This window comes from Poecilia reticulata, chromosome 22, assembly GCF_904066995.2.
Source record: "Poecilia reticulata chromosome 22, P_reticulata-male-v2, whole genome shotgun sequence".
NCBI classification, from domain to species: Eukaryota; Metazoa; Chordata; class Actinopteri; order Cyprinodontiformes; family Poeciliidae; genus Poecilia; species Poecilia reticulata.
The window spans coordinates 24,801,419-24,814,135 of NC_088851.1; the positions used below are offsets into that span (position 1 = coordinate 24,801,419).

Here is a 12,717-nt window from a genome sequence, read left to right on the forward strand (position 1 = left end):
TGGGTTTTGAAATGAGAGTGGTGTTTAAGTGAGCCATATTATTTTAATTATCTGAAAGTAACACCAGCTGATAAAAACTAAATTTACAGTAAACAAGTTTAAAAGCTTGATGTCTTATATTTCCCTCAACAGTGGCAGCAGTCAACAGCAGGAAGAGATTAACCTATTATTGGTGTAACAACTGTGAAAAAAAAATATAGAAATCATTTTTCCATGAGTAATTGCATTTAATTTGTATTATTCAATGTTATTTTAAATATATATGCCTTGGGCCGGCTCTGCTTATGTAAGTTAAGCAGAGGAGTAAAGGACTTTATGATTCTACTAACTACAATAAAACAATATTGATCTCTGAAAGGTTTCTACTCTGAACTTACCCATATCTACAGTCAGAACAGTAATTAAAGCAGCACGATCTGTGACAAACAAGGCAGGAACCCGTATTTAACCATAACACACAATATGGAGGACGATAAGGGGGGGTAAATAAAATCTCCAAAGAGAAGCGCAGCACGTTGTTCATTGGAAATAAAAAACTACATCCAGCTCAGGTGCCAACGCTGTAAAGCAACCAGTTAAAGTGACAGCAGTAATACCTCCAAACCCAAACCTGCTTCTGGCAGGTATCCCAGCCTGTAAACAGGATTTATTAAGGATGGTGTTAGAGCCTCTAAGTGTCCCTTCAGAGCAGGCTGCATGCTTTCCAAAATGTTTATTTCACGTGTCTAAAATGTAAAACCAAAAGGTTGGGCCTCTTTAAGTAGTTATTTATAAATACTGATAAGTCTATAGGACCAGAAAAGCTTTTCTCTGATTTCTTTTGCTTTGATTTGGGATTAATTATGTTAGTTTTCAAATAACAAGGCAGACATGATGCACCGTCAAAAGTGGGGCTGCAACTAACAGTTATTTCAGTAGTTAATTATTCTGACGATTAATCAATTAATCGGATAAAATTGTGCATATTCTGCACATTTTCCATCGAAGTCCCTTTTGTGCAATATTAGAAATACATTAAAAGATGACATTAAACAACTCAATTACCTTTTGAAATAAGAAAATACTTATTTTTAATCTAAAATTATCCTTTCCATCCTTAGTTGCAGATACAAAGGATGCACCTACAACTGAAAAACGTGGAAAGCTCAATCGTTTCTGCTTGATGTAACATCGTTACAGATCAAGCCTGATCTGGAGATTGATTTTTGGATTAACCGATTAATAACTGGAGAGCAAAAGGTGCTTAATAGGAGAATTATTTAACAGAATGTGAAACCAGATGAAGCTAAAACTTCTGTGTAGAACAAATTTACAGACAAAAAAGGTTTTTTTTTATCTTTAGTATATTTTTCTAGTCTAGGTTTTAGTACTGCTGTGTCGTTTTATCAACAGATGTTTATGATTAATTGATTACTAAATTAGTCGATGGCTATTTAAATAATCGATTAATCACAATTAATCTAATTAATCATTCCAGCTCTATAAACACAGTATTTTAATAAATCAGTTTGTTTTCTGTAAATCATTTGTGAAATATAAACACCTGCAGGTTTGTTTAGTGTATCCCGATTAATCCAACTAATCGATTCAGCCCTAATCAGAAGTGATTAATAAATCTCTGACGTAAGCAAACAGTGGTTGCTAATAAACAATCACTGGGTGCTAACTACTTCTTTCTAAAAGGCTACAACTTGTAAACACTTCTCAGCAAAATGCAGAACATGCAGCAAATTTTCCACTTACAAGAAGTTTGTCATATTCAGCCTCTGGTGAGGGGGACGGAGTCTGAGCCGGGAGCGAATCCAAACAGTCCTGATCTGCCTCCGGTTTCTCCTTCGACCTGCAGTCCAGTTCAAGCTGAGAGGATTTCCCACTGACAGAGGCGTCCTTTCTCTTCGAGACCAGCTGCTTCAGAAAGGAAGCCATGATAAGATTAGCTCTGACTTTGACATGGACACAGGGCGCACCGCGAAGGCAGGAGGGATCACTTCCTCTTTCGGCATTTCCCCTCCTCTCTGTGTTTGTAGTCACATCTGAGCAACAGGAGGGAGATGAGGGCTGTAAATGTAAAGTGGCTGTTTCATCTGCGATGCTCCATAATATCACATTAAAGGTCACATATTGAACAGGTTGGGATAGAGCTATACAAAACTTATCCTAAGCTGAAATTAAATTAAATGTTAATTGCATTTTTTTTTTACAAAATTATTCTTGGATAATGAAATTTTAGTCTGCACATTTCTGCCTAATGTTTAGAGCGTCTTGTCATTGTAATTCTAAATAAGCTTTGGCTGGCCACGCCCCCCCAGCTTACTCTCCCACGTGAAAATGGCTCTGATTTGAAAAGCAGAGGTGGAGCCTCCTGTATGGAGCTAAACTGGAGCGATAAATTTGTAAAAAAAAATAAAAATAAAAATTGAAAGTGAAAATGAAAAATGTTTTGAAACAGAAAATAACAAATTTGAACTGGAAAAAAAGTCCAACTCTACTTTTCAGATTCAAAAGTATTTGTTTTTTTTTCTTTAGATGATTTTTTTCAGTTTCAATATAATTTTCTGTCAAGTTTTTCTTTTATGAATTAATTTTTTTTTCTATTCCTTATGGCCCCAATTTAGCTCCATACTCCTGCACAACTTACAAGAATGCAGCAAATAGTTTCTGATTGGAAAGTCAACAACAAAGCACTTGTCTTTTTGTAAAACCAGCTGACCAAATGTCCTTGAACTCCAAGGTAACAGGCAGAACTCTGCTTGGGTTGCCAGGCAACGGGCGGAACTCTGCTGGGGTTGCCAGGCAACAGGCTGGGCTTCCCTGAGGCTACCAGGTCACAGCTCAGTCCCTTCTGATTTGTGATGTTACATTTGAGAAGTTTTTGAAATGGTTCGTTTTCAAATCACCAAAAAAACAATTTATTGCCAAAAAACAGCTGGGTGTTTTTTTTTTTAATCGCTTGGTTTGTTTTTAGAAGCAGTAGAATCCCGATTGGAAGCACAAAAATGTGCAAAATGTGAATTTTGCATTATAGATACCCTTTAAAATAATATTAGCTTTTATTTCTAGGTTGAATGTTTTGAGTGAGGCATGGAAACTATAAGGGAGTAACTTCCTGCTGAGTATTTTGGTCATAAGAGCAGCGGAAGTGCTAGTTTGCATTACAAATCAACACAAGCCACATTTCTGCTGACATTAGATGCTAACAGCTGGCTCATACCTCTTTTATTACGTTGGTATCAGAGCTGAGTTGCGTTGAAGTTCTGCTCTCGTCCCCTGAGGATCCATCGCTGCTGCTGAACGTAGACGAAACGCTGAACACCGTGTCCCCGGGGAGACCCTGCAACCAGCAGCAACAAAATGGTTTCCAGTCAGTTTTTATCACCTAACGTTCAAACACTTCACATGTGCCTCTTTGCTAATGCAATAAATAACAGTTTGTTTTCAGTTGAAAGACAATAAAAGTCATGCTTATGTCATTAATCATCACAATTCATTATATGGCGTGTTGTGCAAATCATTGATGCTGGGAGGCAAATAAAAAGAAAATGTAAAACATCTGCAGGTGGTTTAAATACGGCGGTCAGTTAGCGTCGCTCAGTGACTAACTGCTGCTGCGAATCAGTTTTCTATTCCCTGACAAGTTAAAACGGAAAGTTACCGCCCTGCAGCACTTAGACCTCTCATGACATCTCCGTTCAACATACACTTCAGTGGTAAATAATTAATAATCAGAGCATTCATGAGCAACGCAAAGTGCCTGCAAATTATTCTCCAAAAGCATTCAGCTATAAACGATACAACGCACTGCAAAAACACAAAATTTACAGAGTATTTTGGTCTAGTTTCTAGTGCAAATATTTTAGTACACTTGAAATAAGACAAAACTAACTTACAAGTAACTTTTCAGCAAGAAACATGAGGTTGTTTTAAGGTAACAGTTCTTTAATATTGATGAAAAAGTTTTAGTAATAAGTGAAATAATCTGCCAATGAAAATTTTTAACTTATGATAGCAGATTTTTAAACTCAGTGTGATTTTAGCGTTTTTGTAGTTTTTAAATGAATCAATTTCATAGCCTATTTTAGCATATGTCAAAGTAATTTGTATTTCTATAAGATGGGAAAAATATCTTGTTCTACTGGCAGATTCCACTTATAACTAGAACTTTTTAGTTATGTAATTAAAGCAAGCTCTTATCTTGCTTTATGGAGGCAAGATATAGCTCAGATTTCCAGATGTTTCAGATTTTACTGCTATTTCAGTACAGGTTCAAAGAACAAAATATAATGTTTTACGGCTCTAATAACTATTAATTCTATTTCTAAATGTGTGAGAACATGAGGTTTATCACACCAGACATAATGTATCCAAGCTTCCTGTTTTTAACTCATAAATACAATATAAGTAAATTCTAAAAGTTAAACCGATAGGTACCTTTGAGTAAAAGCCTGAAAGTGCGTTCCTTCGACTGTATTTACTGCAGAAGTTCTTGAACAGACTCGTTTTCCCCATGGTGTCGCAGAACTGCTGGACCTGAATCGTAACTCTGAACCTTGAACACGTCCTATGCAACACTCACATGCCCATAAAACTCAAGACGCATTTCAAAACCAAGTCCTGTTCCTAGCAACCACACAGAGATGTTACATAAATGTCCCAGTTATCAGTTGGCTCATCTGTTTCAGTAGCGGAGCTGCTGTAGCAACCACTGGGATGTGAAAGAGAACAGACTCACAGTGCTGCCATCTGCTGGTGAACCACCAGTCACTGCGGCGCTGCTGAGATCCCACGCCGTTCCTGTGAGGGGGAAAGTGAAGCTTGTTTCAATTTTTAAAGGTACTCTGGGTAAAAACTGTCCTTAGGACACAAAGCTGTATGGAAGAGGATAATGTCCACTAAAAAAAGAAGTTATAACTTTATTCTGGATGAAGAAAAAAAGTCAGATTACTGAGATAAAAATCAGAATTTGAGAGAAAAAAAATCAGTACTGACAGTTAAAATTTTGATAAAGTCAAAATTCTGAAAAAAAAAATCTAAATTCTCAGAAAGATTTCAAACTTCTGAAAAAAAATCTAAATTCCAGGAACGAGGTCAAAATTCTGAAAATAAAATAAAAATAAATTTTGAGTTTATTGTTGTGTACAGTGACAAACAAATTAAAATCTGATTTAAAATCAGAATTATGAGTGAAAAGTCCAGTTTTCTTCCTGTTTTCAGTGGCCCTGTTCCTCTCCGTGAAGCTGAAACCAGGATCTAAATAATGTTCAAATTTAAATTAATCTTAATTCAGTTTGTTTAACGTCGTCTCAAAGCACTTTCAGAAAAATAATAATAATAATCTCAGTTCAGTCCAACACACATATTCCAACTAGCCTCAGTTATCAACCCAAACAGTTGATGCCCAGTTAATTGTTCAAAGTAGGTTAAAGGAATTTGAAGTAAATTTGAAATCATGCGGCCCAGCAGCACCTTGCAGGTAGTACTGCCTCAGCTTTGGGTTCCTGATGTGGGGGACATGGTCGAGGGGTCGGCCCACGGCGACGGGGTCGTTGCTATGTGCGGCGGCGGCCACAGCGTTCTGCATGATGTGGGATTGAGGTCGATTCTCCCAGGGAGGCTTAGCGAACCGTGGAGGCTGAGAAACACCAGCAGGCAGCTTGGATCCTAACCTGAGACACGCAGACACACAAACTGATCTACTACCAATATAAACTGATCTATTATCAATAAAAACTGATCTATTACCTATTACCAATAAAAACTGATATATTATCAATGTAAACTGATTTATTATCAATAAAAACTGATCTGCTACCAATATAAACTGATCTACTACCAATATAAACTGATTTATTATCAATAAAAACTGATTTATTACCAATGTAAACTGATCTATTACCAATAAAACTGATTTATTATCAATAAAAACCGATTTATTACCAACATTAACTGATCTAATACCAATATAAACTGATCTATTACCAATAAAAAACTGATTTATTACCAATGTAAACTGATCTATTACCAATAAAACTGATTTATTATCAATAAAAACCGATTTATTACCAACATAAACTGATCTACTACCAATATAAACTGATCTATTACCAATAAAAAACTGATTTATTACCAATGTAAACTGATCTATTACCAATAAAACTGATTTATTATCAATAAAAACCGATTTATTACCAACATAAACTGATCTACTACCAATATAAACTGATCTATTACCAATAAAAAACTGATTTATTACCAATGTAAACTGATCTACTACCAATATAAACTGATTTATTATCAATAAAAACTGATTTATTACCAATATAAACTGATTTATTATCAATAAAAACCGATTTATTACCAACATAAACTGATCTACTGCCAATATAAACTGATTTATTATCAATAAAAACGAATCTACTACCAATAAAAACCGATCTATCACCAATAAAAACTAACTGATCTATTACCTATAAAAACTGATCTATTACCAATATAAACTGATCTATTACCAACGTAACACCTGTGCCACACTATTAGTTTGCATTCATAAAGCTCCATTGTGGAAATTTACTCTATGAATACTTTCCTCTGATCCACATTGGACAACTTTTAGGGTTTGGTCCAAGTTTTAAACTTAATTTTCTGAGCTGATTAGGATGAAAATTGAGTTTTCTGTTTCATGAAGGAAATTATTAAGGGAATTTAAAGAAAACTGGACAATTTATTTTGCACACTTAAACATGAAAAGGTGGAGAACGCAAAAAAAAGAGAAGAAAGTTTGATAAATGTCAAGATTACAGATTTTCCTGGTCGACAAATTGTTCCAGAAGAAACCAAATCCTGTTCTTATAACTGAAAATAAACTTGAAGCTAAAAGAATTTTAAATCTAGATGTTTTTTTTAATGCAGCAACACTGGAAAATCATTTCTAAGATTGGGATGCTATTTTCTTTTGTTGATAAAAAGCATCAAAAAAGAACAAAGATTGGACAATATTTGCTGCATTTCATGCATCTTTTCGTTTTTCGACTCTTCTTTTTCACAGATTTTATTTTGAGGTGCAGCTTCAAGGATTTCGGACTTGGAGAGCCAAAGCGTGAGCAGCGCAGCATCCGCAGTCGGCTCTGAGTTATTTATAGTGGAGTGGGAGTCGTCGAACACTTCCTGCCAAGATGGGGCTCCTCTCACCCACATGGTGCTGCCCTGGAGGCCCGGAGCAGTCGCCCCCCACCGTCCTCAAATATAACAAAACTGGTGTCAAATGTTTGTGCTGCTGTTATTTTAAAGACATTGATAAAAAGATTTCCATACTTTACCAAATATCTTCAAAGCAAACGCAGCACAAACAGAAATTTTTGCCACTCCAACATTTGACACCGATTTTGTTAGATTTGGATGATGTGGCTGGGGCTGGTTGACCTTTTGACCTTTAAACTTTCATTAATAACTCCAAAGAAAAAGCAGCTCAAACAAAAATGTTTGCTGCACAAACATAATTGAGTTGATTGGCATCAGTTTTGTTAGATTTGGATAATGTGGGCAAGGCTGGTTGACCTTTCATGACCTCTGGAAACTTTTATTAATATCTTTTAAATTATAGCGGCACAAATAAAAAACATTTGCAGCACAAACGTTTGACGCCAGTTTTGCTGGATTTGAAGAAGGTATGAGCCAGTCAGGACGTTTAGATACCTGCTCTTCACGTTGCAGAAGTAGCCGCTCCTGGTTTTATCCGCCTGAGGTTTGAGGTTGACGGCTCCTAACGTCTCCGGCCGTCTCACTGATTGAGCCATTTCTGGTTTTCTGGTCTGGTGCAGGAGCTCAGCTGGCGTCCTTCCTCCTTTTGTTCCCCATGCTCACTGTTTAGCCCCTTTTACTGCACCTGGCAGGAGACGGGAAAATCATACAATGTGAGCTGATTTTTACCTGCGTTCACCAGGCAGGAGGACGTGAACCAGACTCTCGTCAGAATAACGGAGGCAGCCGTTCAGTTCGGCAAAACTGCCAATCATCCCATGTCATTAGTTCGTAAGCCTGACAATCAATATGAGCCTGTAACCCCAGGCCGCCAGGCGAAGTGCTGTGAAAACCAACCTGCTCCCTTCTTTGAACCATGATTCAACTATTTCATGGGTCTGGTTGCTGCAAGAATCAAGAAATGAGTTCAATAGAACCTGTGTGACAACATGAAGGAGGTAAAGAAGCAACACATCAAGTCCTGATCTAAATAACAACATTGCTCTTTCATTAACCCTTCATCACTTCATCAATGTTTTTGTCAGCATTTCACTGAGCAGCAGCTCCTATAATGAGCTCAGTTGCTCCACCAGGTGTTTGCTAATTACTGCTGGCTAGTCTGAAGGAGCTGAGTGGGGGAGGAGTTTCATCCTTGGAGGCGGGGCTAGGTCCACCCAGGCGTTTTGCACAGTTGAATGGTTGCCATGGAGATTAAGGGATTCCTCAAACATGCATGAAAAAAAATCAAAGCAGCGCTCCAGGTTTGTTTTTGATGAGGGAGAAACATTATAAGACGATGTAAAGCTCAAAAAGATAATTTTACATAATACTTCCTCTTTAAATCTTTCCTTTTTCATACAGTTGAGTTCAGTTATTCTGATGTGTTTCTGTAATTACGCTGCCGTAGGCTGAGGCTACTGGAGGTCAAACTGAACACTTACTCTCACTTTCTTCTTCTTCTGCTCTACAATTTGTGTTATTTGCTGTTATTTCAAGTGCCAGCGTTTTGTTTTCTTTGTTCTTTAGAAGCAACATCTGGTCTGGCGTTCAGTTTGGCTGTGGTTCTTCTGCTATTAACTTTTTACTCTTCATGAACATAGAAAATAATCCAACATGGCCGCTTGTTCTGGTTCTGCTGGAGGTTTCTTTGTGTTAAAGGGAGTTTTTTCTCTCCACTGTCGCCACATGCATGCTCAGTATGTTTGAATGCTGCAAGTCAATAACTTGGAAAACAAAACTTTGCAAACTACTTTGAATAATAAATATCTAGGATCAATTGGAATGAATGTAAGATTGAATTTAAATTATTTGTTTTTGTAAGATGCCCTTTAAATGACCTTTGTTGTGAATTTAATTGAATCGAATTGATGACAAACAATTCCCCTTTAAGTCTGGAAATGGTAGAAAGCTTTTTCTGAGGGTTTGGATCTCCAACCAATCCACAAACCAAGAAAACATGGAACAGTTGGGAATCTTTCCAGGATTAGCTGGCAAACCAAAGTTACTCAAATAAATCACAGTCAATGTTACGGCCCTGGGCCTTAAGGGCTGGGCTGCAGGTGTTGCTTTTGTCTGTCCTTGTGCTCCTCCCCTTTGCAGGTGCTGCTGATCAGGTTGATTGGGAGTGCAGAGTACTTAAACCTGGCTGTCTCCATCTTCTGGGTGGCCTTCAGCGTCCACTCTGCCTTGACGCTTGTAGTGTTTTGTTGCCAGGCCTCAGCTCCCTTCCTTTTTGCACTTTTGAGTTTGTCTTTGTTTTTGCACTTCAACACTTCCATATGCACTCATACAACACATCCAAGCGTTTGCATTACACCACTGATACTAATATCCACAATCCATTGTTGTTTTTGTTAATAAATATTCATTTTTCTACACTTTAACACCTGCATGGTTTCCCGTTTTGTTATGACCTTGAGCCAGTCGTAACAGTCAACAATCAACAAATCACCCAGAGTCTGGATCATTTGTAACGATCTCTATAAGAAAATCAAGAGAGAAAATGTCTGACCATTAAGCTGAGAGTTTTTCAGCAGGAAAATGATCCAAAGCACCAGAAAATCCACGTCTGAATGGCTTAAACACTAAAAAGAAGGTTTTGTAAGAGCCTGGAGGCTTATTATTAATCTGACTGGAATCATGTGACAGGACCTTAAATGCTACAAAGTGGCTGAATTAAAACATTTCTGAAAAATTACTCAACCATTTTAGTTTGCTAGCTAAATTTATGAATCATGTTTTGCAATCCTTTATTTAATCTGCAACATTCACAAAACTTTTGTATAAGTGAAGGGAATAACAAGATGGAAGTAAACATTGATAATTGGCCCAGTTTTACTTATCGGACCGATAAAAAATGACTAACATCGGCTAATATGGGTGCTAAAACAAAGATACCATGCATGTTTGTGGGGCTACAGAAAACGATTATTTTATTCTGACGATTAATCAGATAAAGAAATTGCCACAGTCAACATTTTTTTGCTAGCCACTTTAGCTTATTTTATATAATATTAGAAATATAATATTAGAAATAAATGGCTTTATTATTAATGCAAATAATAAAGCCATTCAGTTCCTTTTGTAAATTAGAAAATAAACATTTTCTTGCCTAAAATGAAATAGCATAGCATTCTTTTAGTTGATGCCTGATAATTTATAGCAAAGGCAGCCCTCTCTTCTTGACTTAGCATCACTACAGTTGAGCTGATAAATTGATAATTGGATAGTAAAACATGCCTGGAAGAAGACTATTTTTTACATAATCTGAACCGAGTGAAGCTAAAACTACCACGTTAGGAGTTCTGGGTAGAACATAGGGTTTCTCCTCTTAAATGCAAAATGTTTCTATTTGTGTTGTTCTTTCAGAAAAACTCCCTTTTTTGAGTCTCTATACTCCAGTTAACGATTAATTGACTAGTAACTAGCTGAGGATTATTTTCATCACAATTAATTTGATTAATTGTTACATGACCGAGTCACTTCATTGGGGAACATGCAAGAAAAGTCATTCTGCAGAGACAGTGGCGCAAAAAACATATATACGCTAAATGACGCTTAGGGGCGCCGCTAGTGCGGGCGCCAGATGATGGAAAAATATTTGTAGTTTGCATTTTACAGCTGCTTGTGCTTTGAACATATAATGTATCTCCATACACTTCAGAAGGTACTTAGCTGCACAACTGCAAAGGTACAGTCATACCTCCAATTTTAGCATTTCTGAAGCACAATAACTAGCTTAACTGCTAACTTGGCCTTCAAATTCCTCAGATATCATGAAAGTCGAGAATGTGTGAGATTTGCTGCAAAAACCAGTCCGGTGAAGGGAGGCCCTACCTCATAACTTAAACATCAGCACACTCTCAGGGGTCAAGTGGAGCTAATGGACGGGTCATTGTTGTTTTGGCAGCAAAACAGCACCAACATTATTCGACCATAAGCCTAATCGTCGAATATGTTTCAAATAATATAGTTCAGTTAAATAAGAGCCAATAATAACAATATAATAAACATTAGATTGCAGCCCTCATTTGGTATTCCGGGCTCACGTCCCTCTGTGTGGTGGTTTATTAGCAACAGAGAGTAACCAAAACACGCTTAGTAATTTCCCTCCATTATTCAGTCATACTGTTGAGAACATGCAAGAACTTGTTTCCTGTAAAAGCTGGTGTTAATATGATCGCTGTGGAGGAAGTCAGCAATTCAGACGACATCACACAGAATGATCTAGACAGCAGCTACTGCAGAAGCAAGCGACACCCAGCAGCGAGCAGAATGAAAACAAACGGGAAACAGAGAGGGGAACGTGAGCTGCATCTCTACTGACCTGAGTCCAGCCCGAGGACGGAGATGAGCGGCTGTCACATGAGCGCACCTTCATGTTGCAGGGTTATGATATCACTGCAGATAACAGAAACAAGTTGAGGCTCCTCCCTGTCAGGAGCGCCGACTCCGCCATTTGTCAAGATAGTTCCCCTCCCCTTCTAGACACGCGGAATAAAGTAGATGGGAGTGATACATCTTGTAGATTTAAACATCTTTGAAAAAAATGTAAGAAAGAAACAATATTATGGTTATTTTTACACTAAATGTTTCAACACTCGTCATTTGATTCTCGTCATTTCTAACCATGTGGAATATTGTACGACTGAAATAAAAAGGCAACATAAATCATAATTTAGCAGTGACTGAAATTATTTCACAAAATATTGTTGAAAAGAAGTTCATTTTTGTCCCGTTTGTTCTTCTTACTAGATTTGTTTTATGGAATACCGCAAGGCTCAGTGTTTCAGCCCATTCTTTTTCCTATTTGTACAGCAAAAAAACAAATATTTGCTTACACTATATGACAAGACAAATTAATTTTATTTGTCTTCAGATACAATTTTAGATTCCATCCATCTATCCATTTTCTTACACTAAGGGTCCCTTAGTGGACCCTTAGTGGACAAGGGTCCACTAAGGACCACTGAGGGTTCTTAGTGGTCCCTTAGTGGTCCAGCTAACCAGCTAACGTTAGCACCAGCTAACCAACGTTAGCTGGTTCCTCTCCAGCTAACGTTCCGGGCGAGAGGCGGGATTCACCCTGGACAGGTCGCCAGTCTGTCGCAGACAATTTTAGATTTCTTTTTCTTATTACCTTAATAAAACCCATATGTTTACATACCTTTTATTCTTTAATGTAGGATTTTGTTTTTTGAACTTTAAGATTCAAGATCTCATTTACTAGAGATCTTGTTTGTTTGTTTGTTTGTTTGTTTGTTTTGCTTAAAAAACAGAAATTACAATCAGTTATGATACAAGTAATTAAAATATTTGGCTCCATAAAATTAGTTAATACAATATGGCCTTAAAAATAAATTCAAGTTTTGTTTGTTGTTGTAATTTTGTGTTATATAACTAAGAAGTTGAACTAAGCTGAATAAATTTACACCTAAAAATGTTTTTATGTTTGGTAACATATAAAGAACACATAACACAAAA

General features: G+C 37.0%; 1 protein-coding gene across 3 annotated transcripts in view; it reads right to left on the reverse strand.

Annotated features, from left to right (window-relative positions):
- The window catches only part of LOC103458822 (oxidation resistance protein 1), a 23,250-nt gene extending 11,557 nt beyond the window's left edge, over nucleotides 1-11,693 (reverse strand). Inside the window, exons 1-6 of one of the 3 annotated variants that reach the window (XM_008399899.3) lie at nucleotides 11,561-11,693; nucleotides 7,690-7,879; nucleotides 5,464-5,663; nucleotides 4,730-4,791; nucleotides 3,212-3,331; nucleotides 1,744-1,905 (exon numbers count right to left, since the gene is read on the reverse strand). In XM_008399899.3, coding sequence (XP_008398121.1) covers nucleotides 1,744-1,905; nucleotides 3,212-3,331; nucleotides 4,730-4,791; nucleotides 5,464-5,663; nucleotides 7,690-7,790 — 645 coding nt within the window. In that variant the 5' untranslated portion in view covers nucleotides 7,791-7,879; nucleotides 11,561-11,693. Of the gene's footprint in view, nucleotides 1-1,743; nucleotides 1,909-3,211; nucleotides 3,332-4,428; nucleotides 4,690-4,729; nucleotides 4,792-5,463; nucleotides 5,664-7,689; nucleotides 7,880-11,560 lie in introns of those variants that run through there. The other 2 variants (XM_008399898.3, XM_008399900.3) reach the window with 2 other exon arrangements.
- Nucleotides 11,694-12,717: the final 1,024 nt, after the last annotated feature.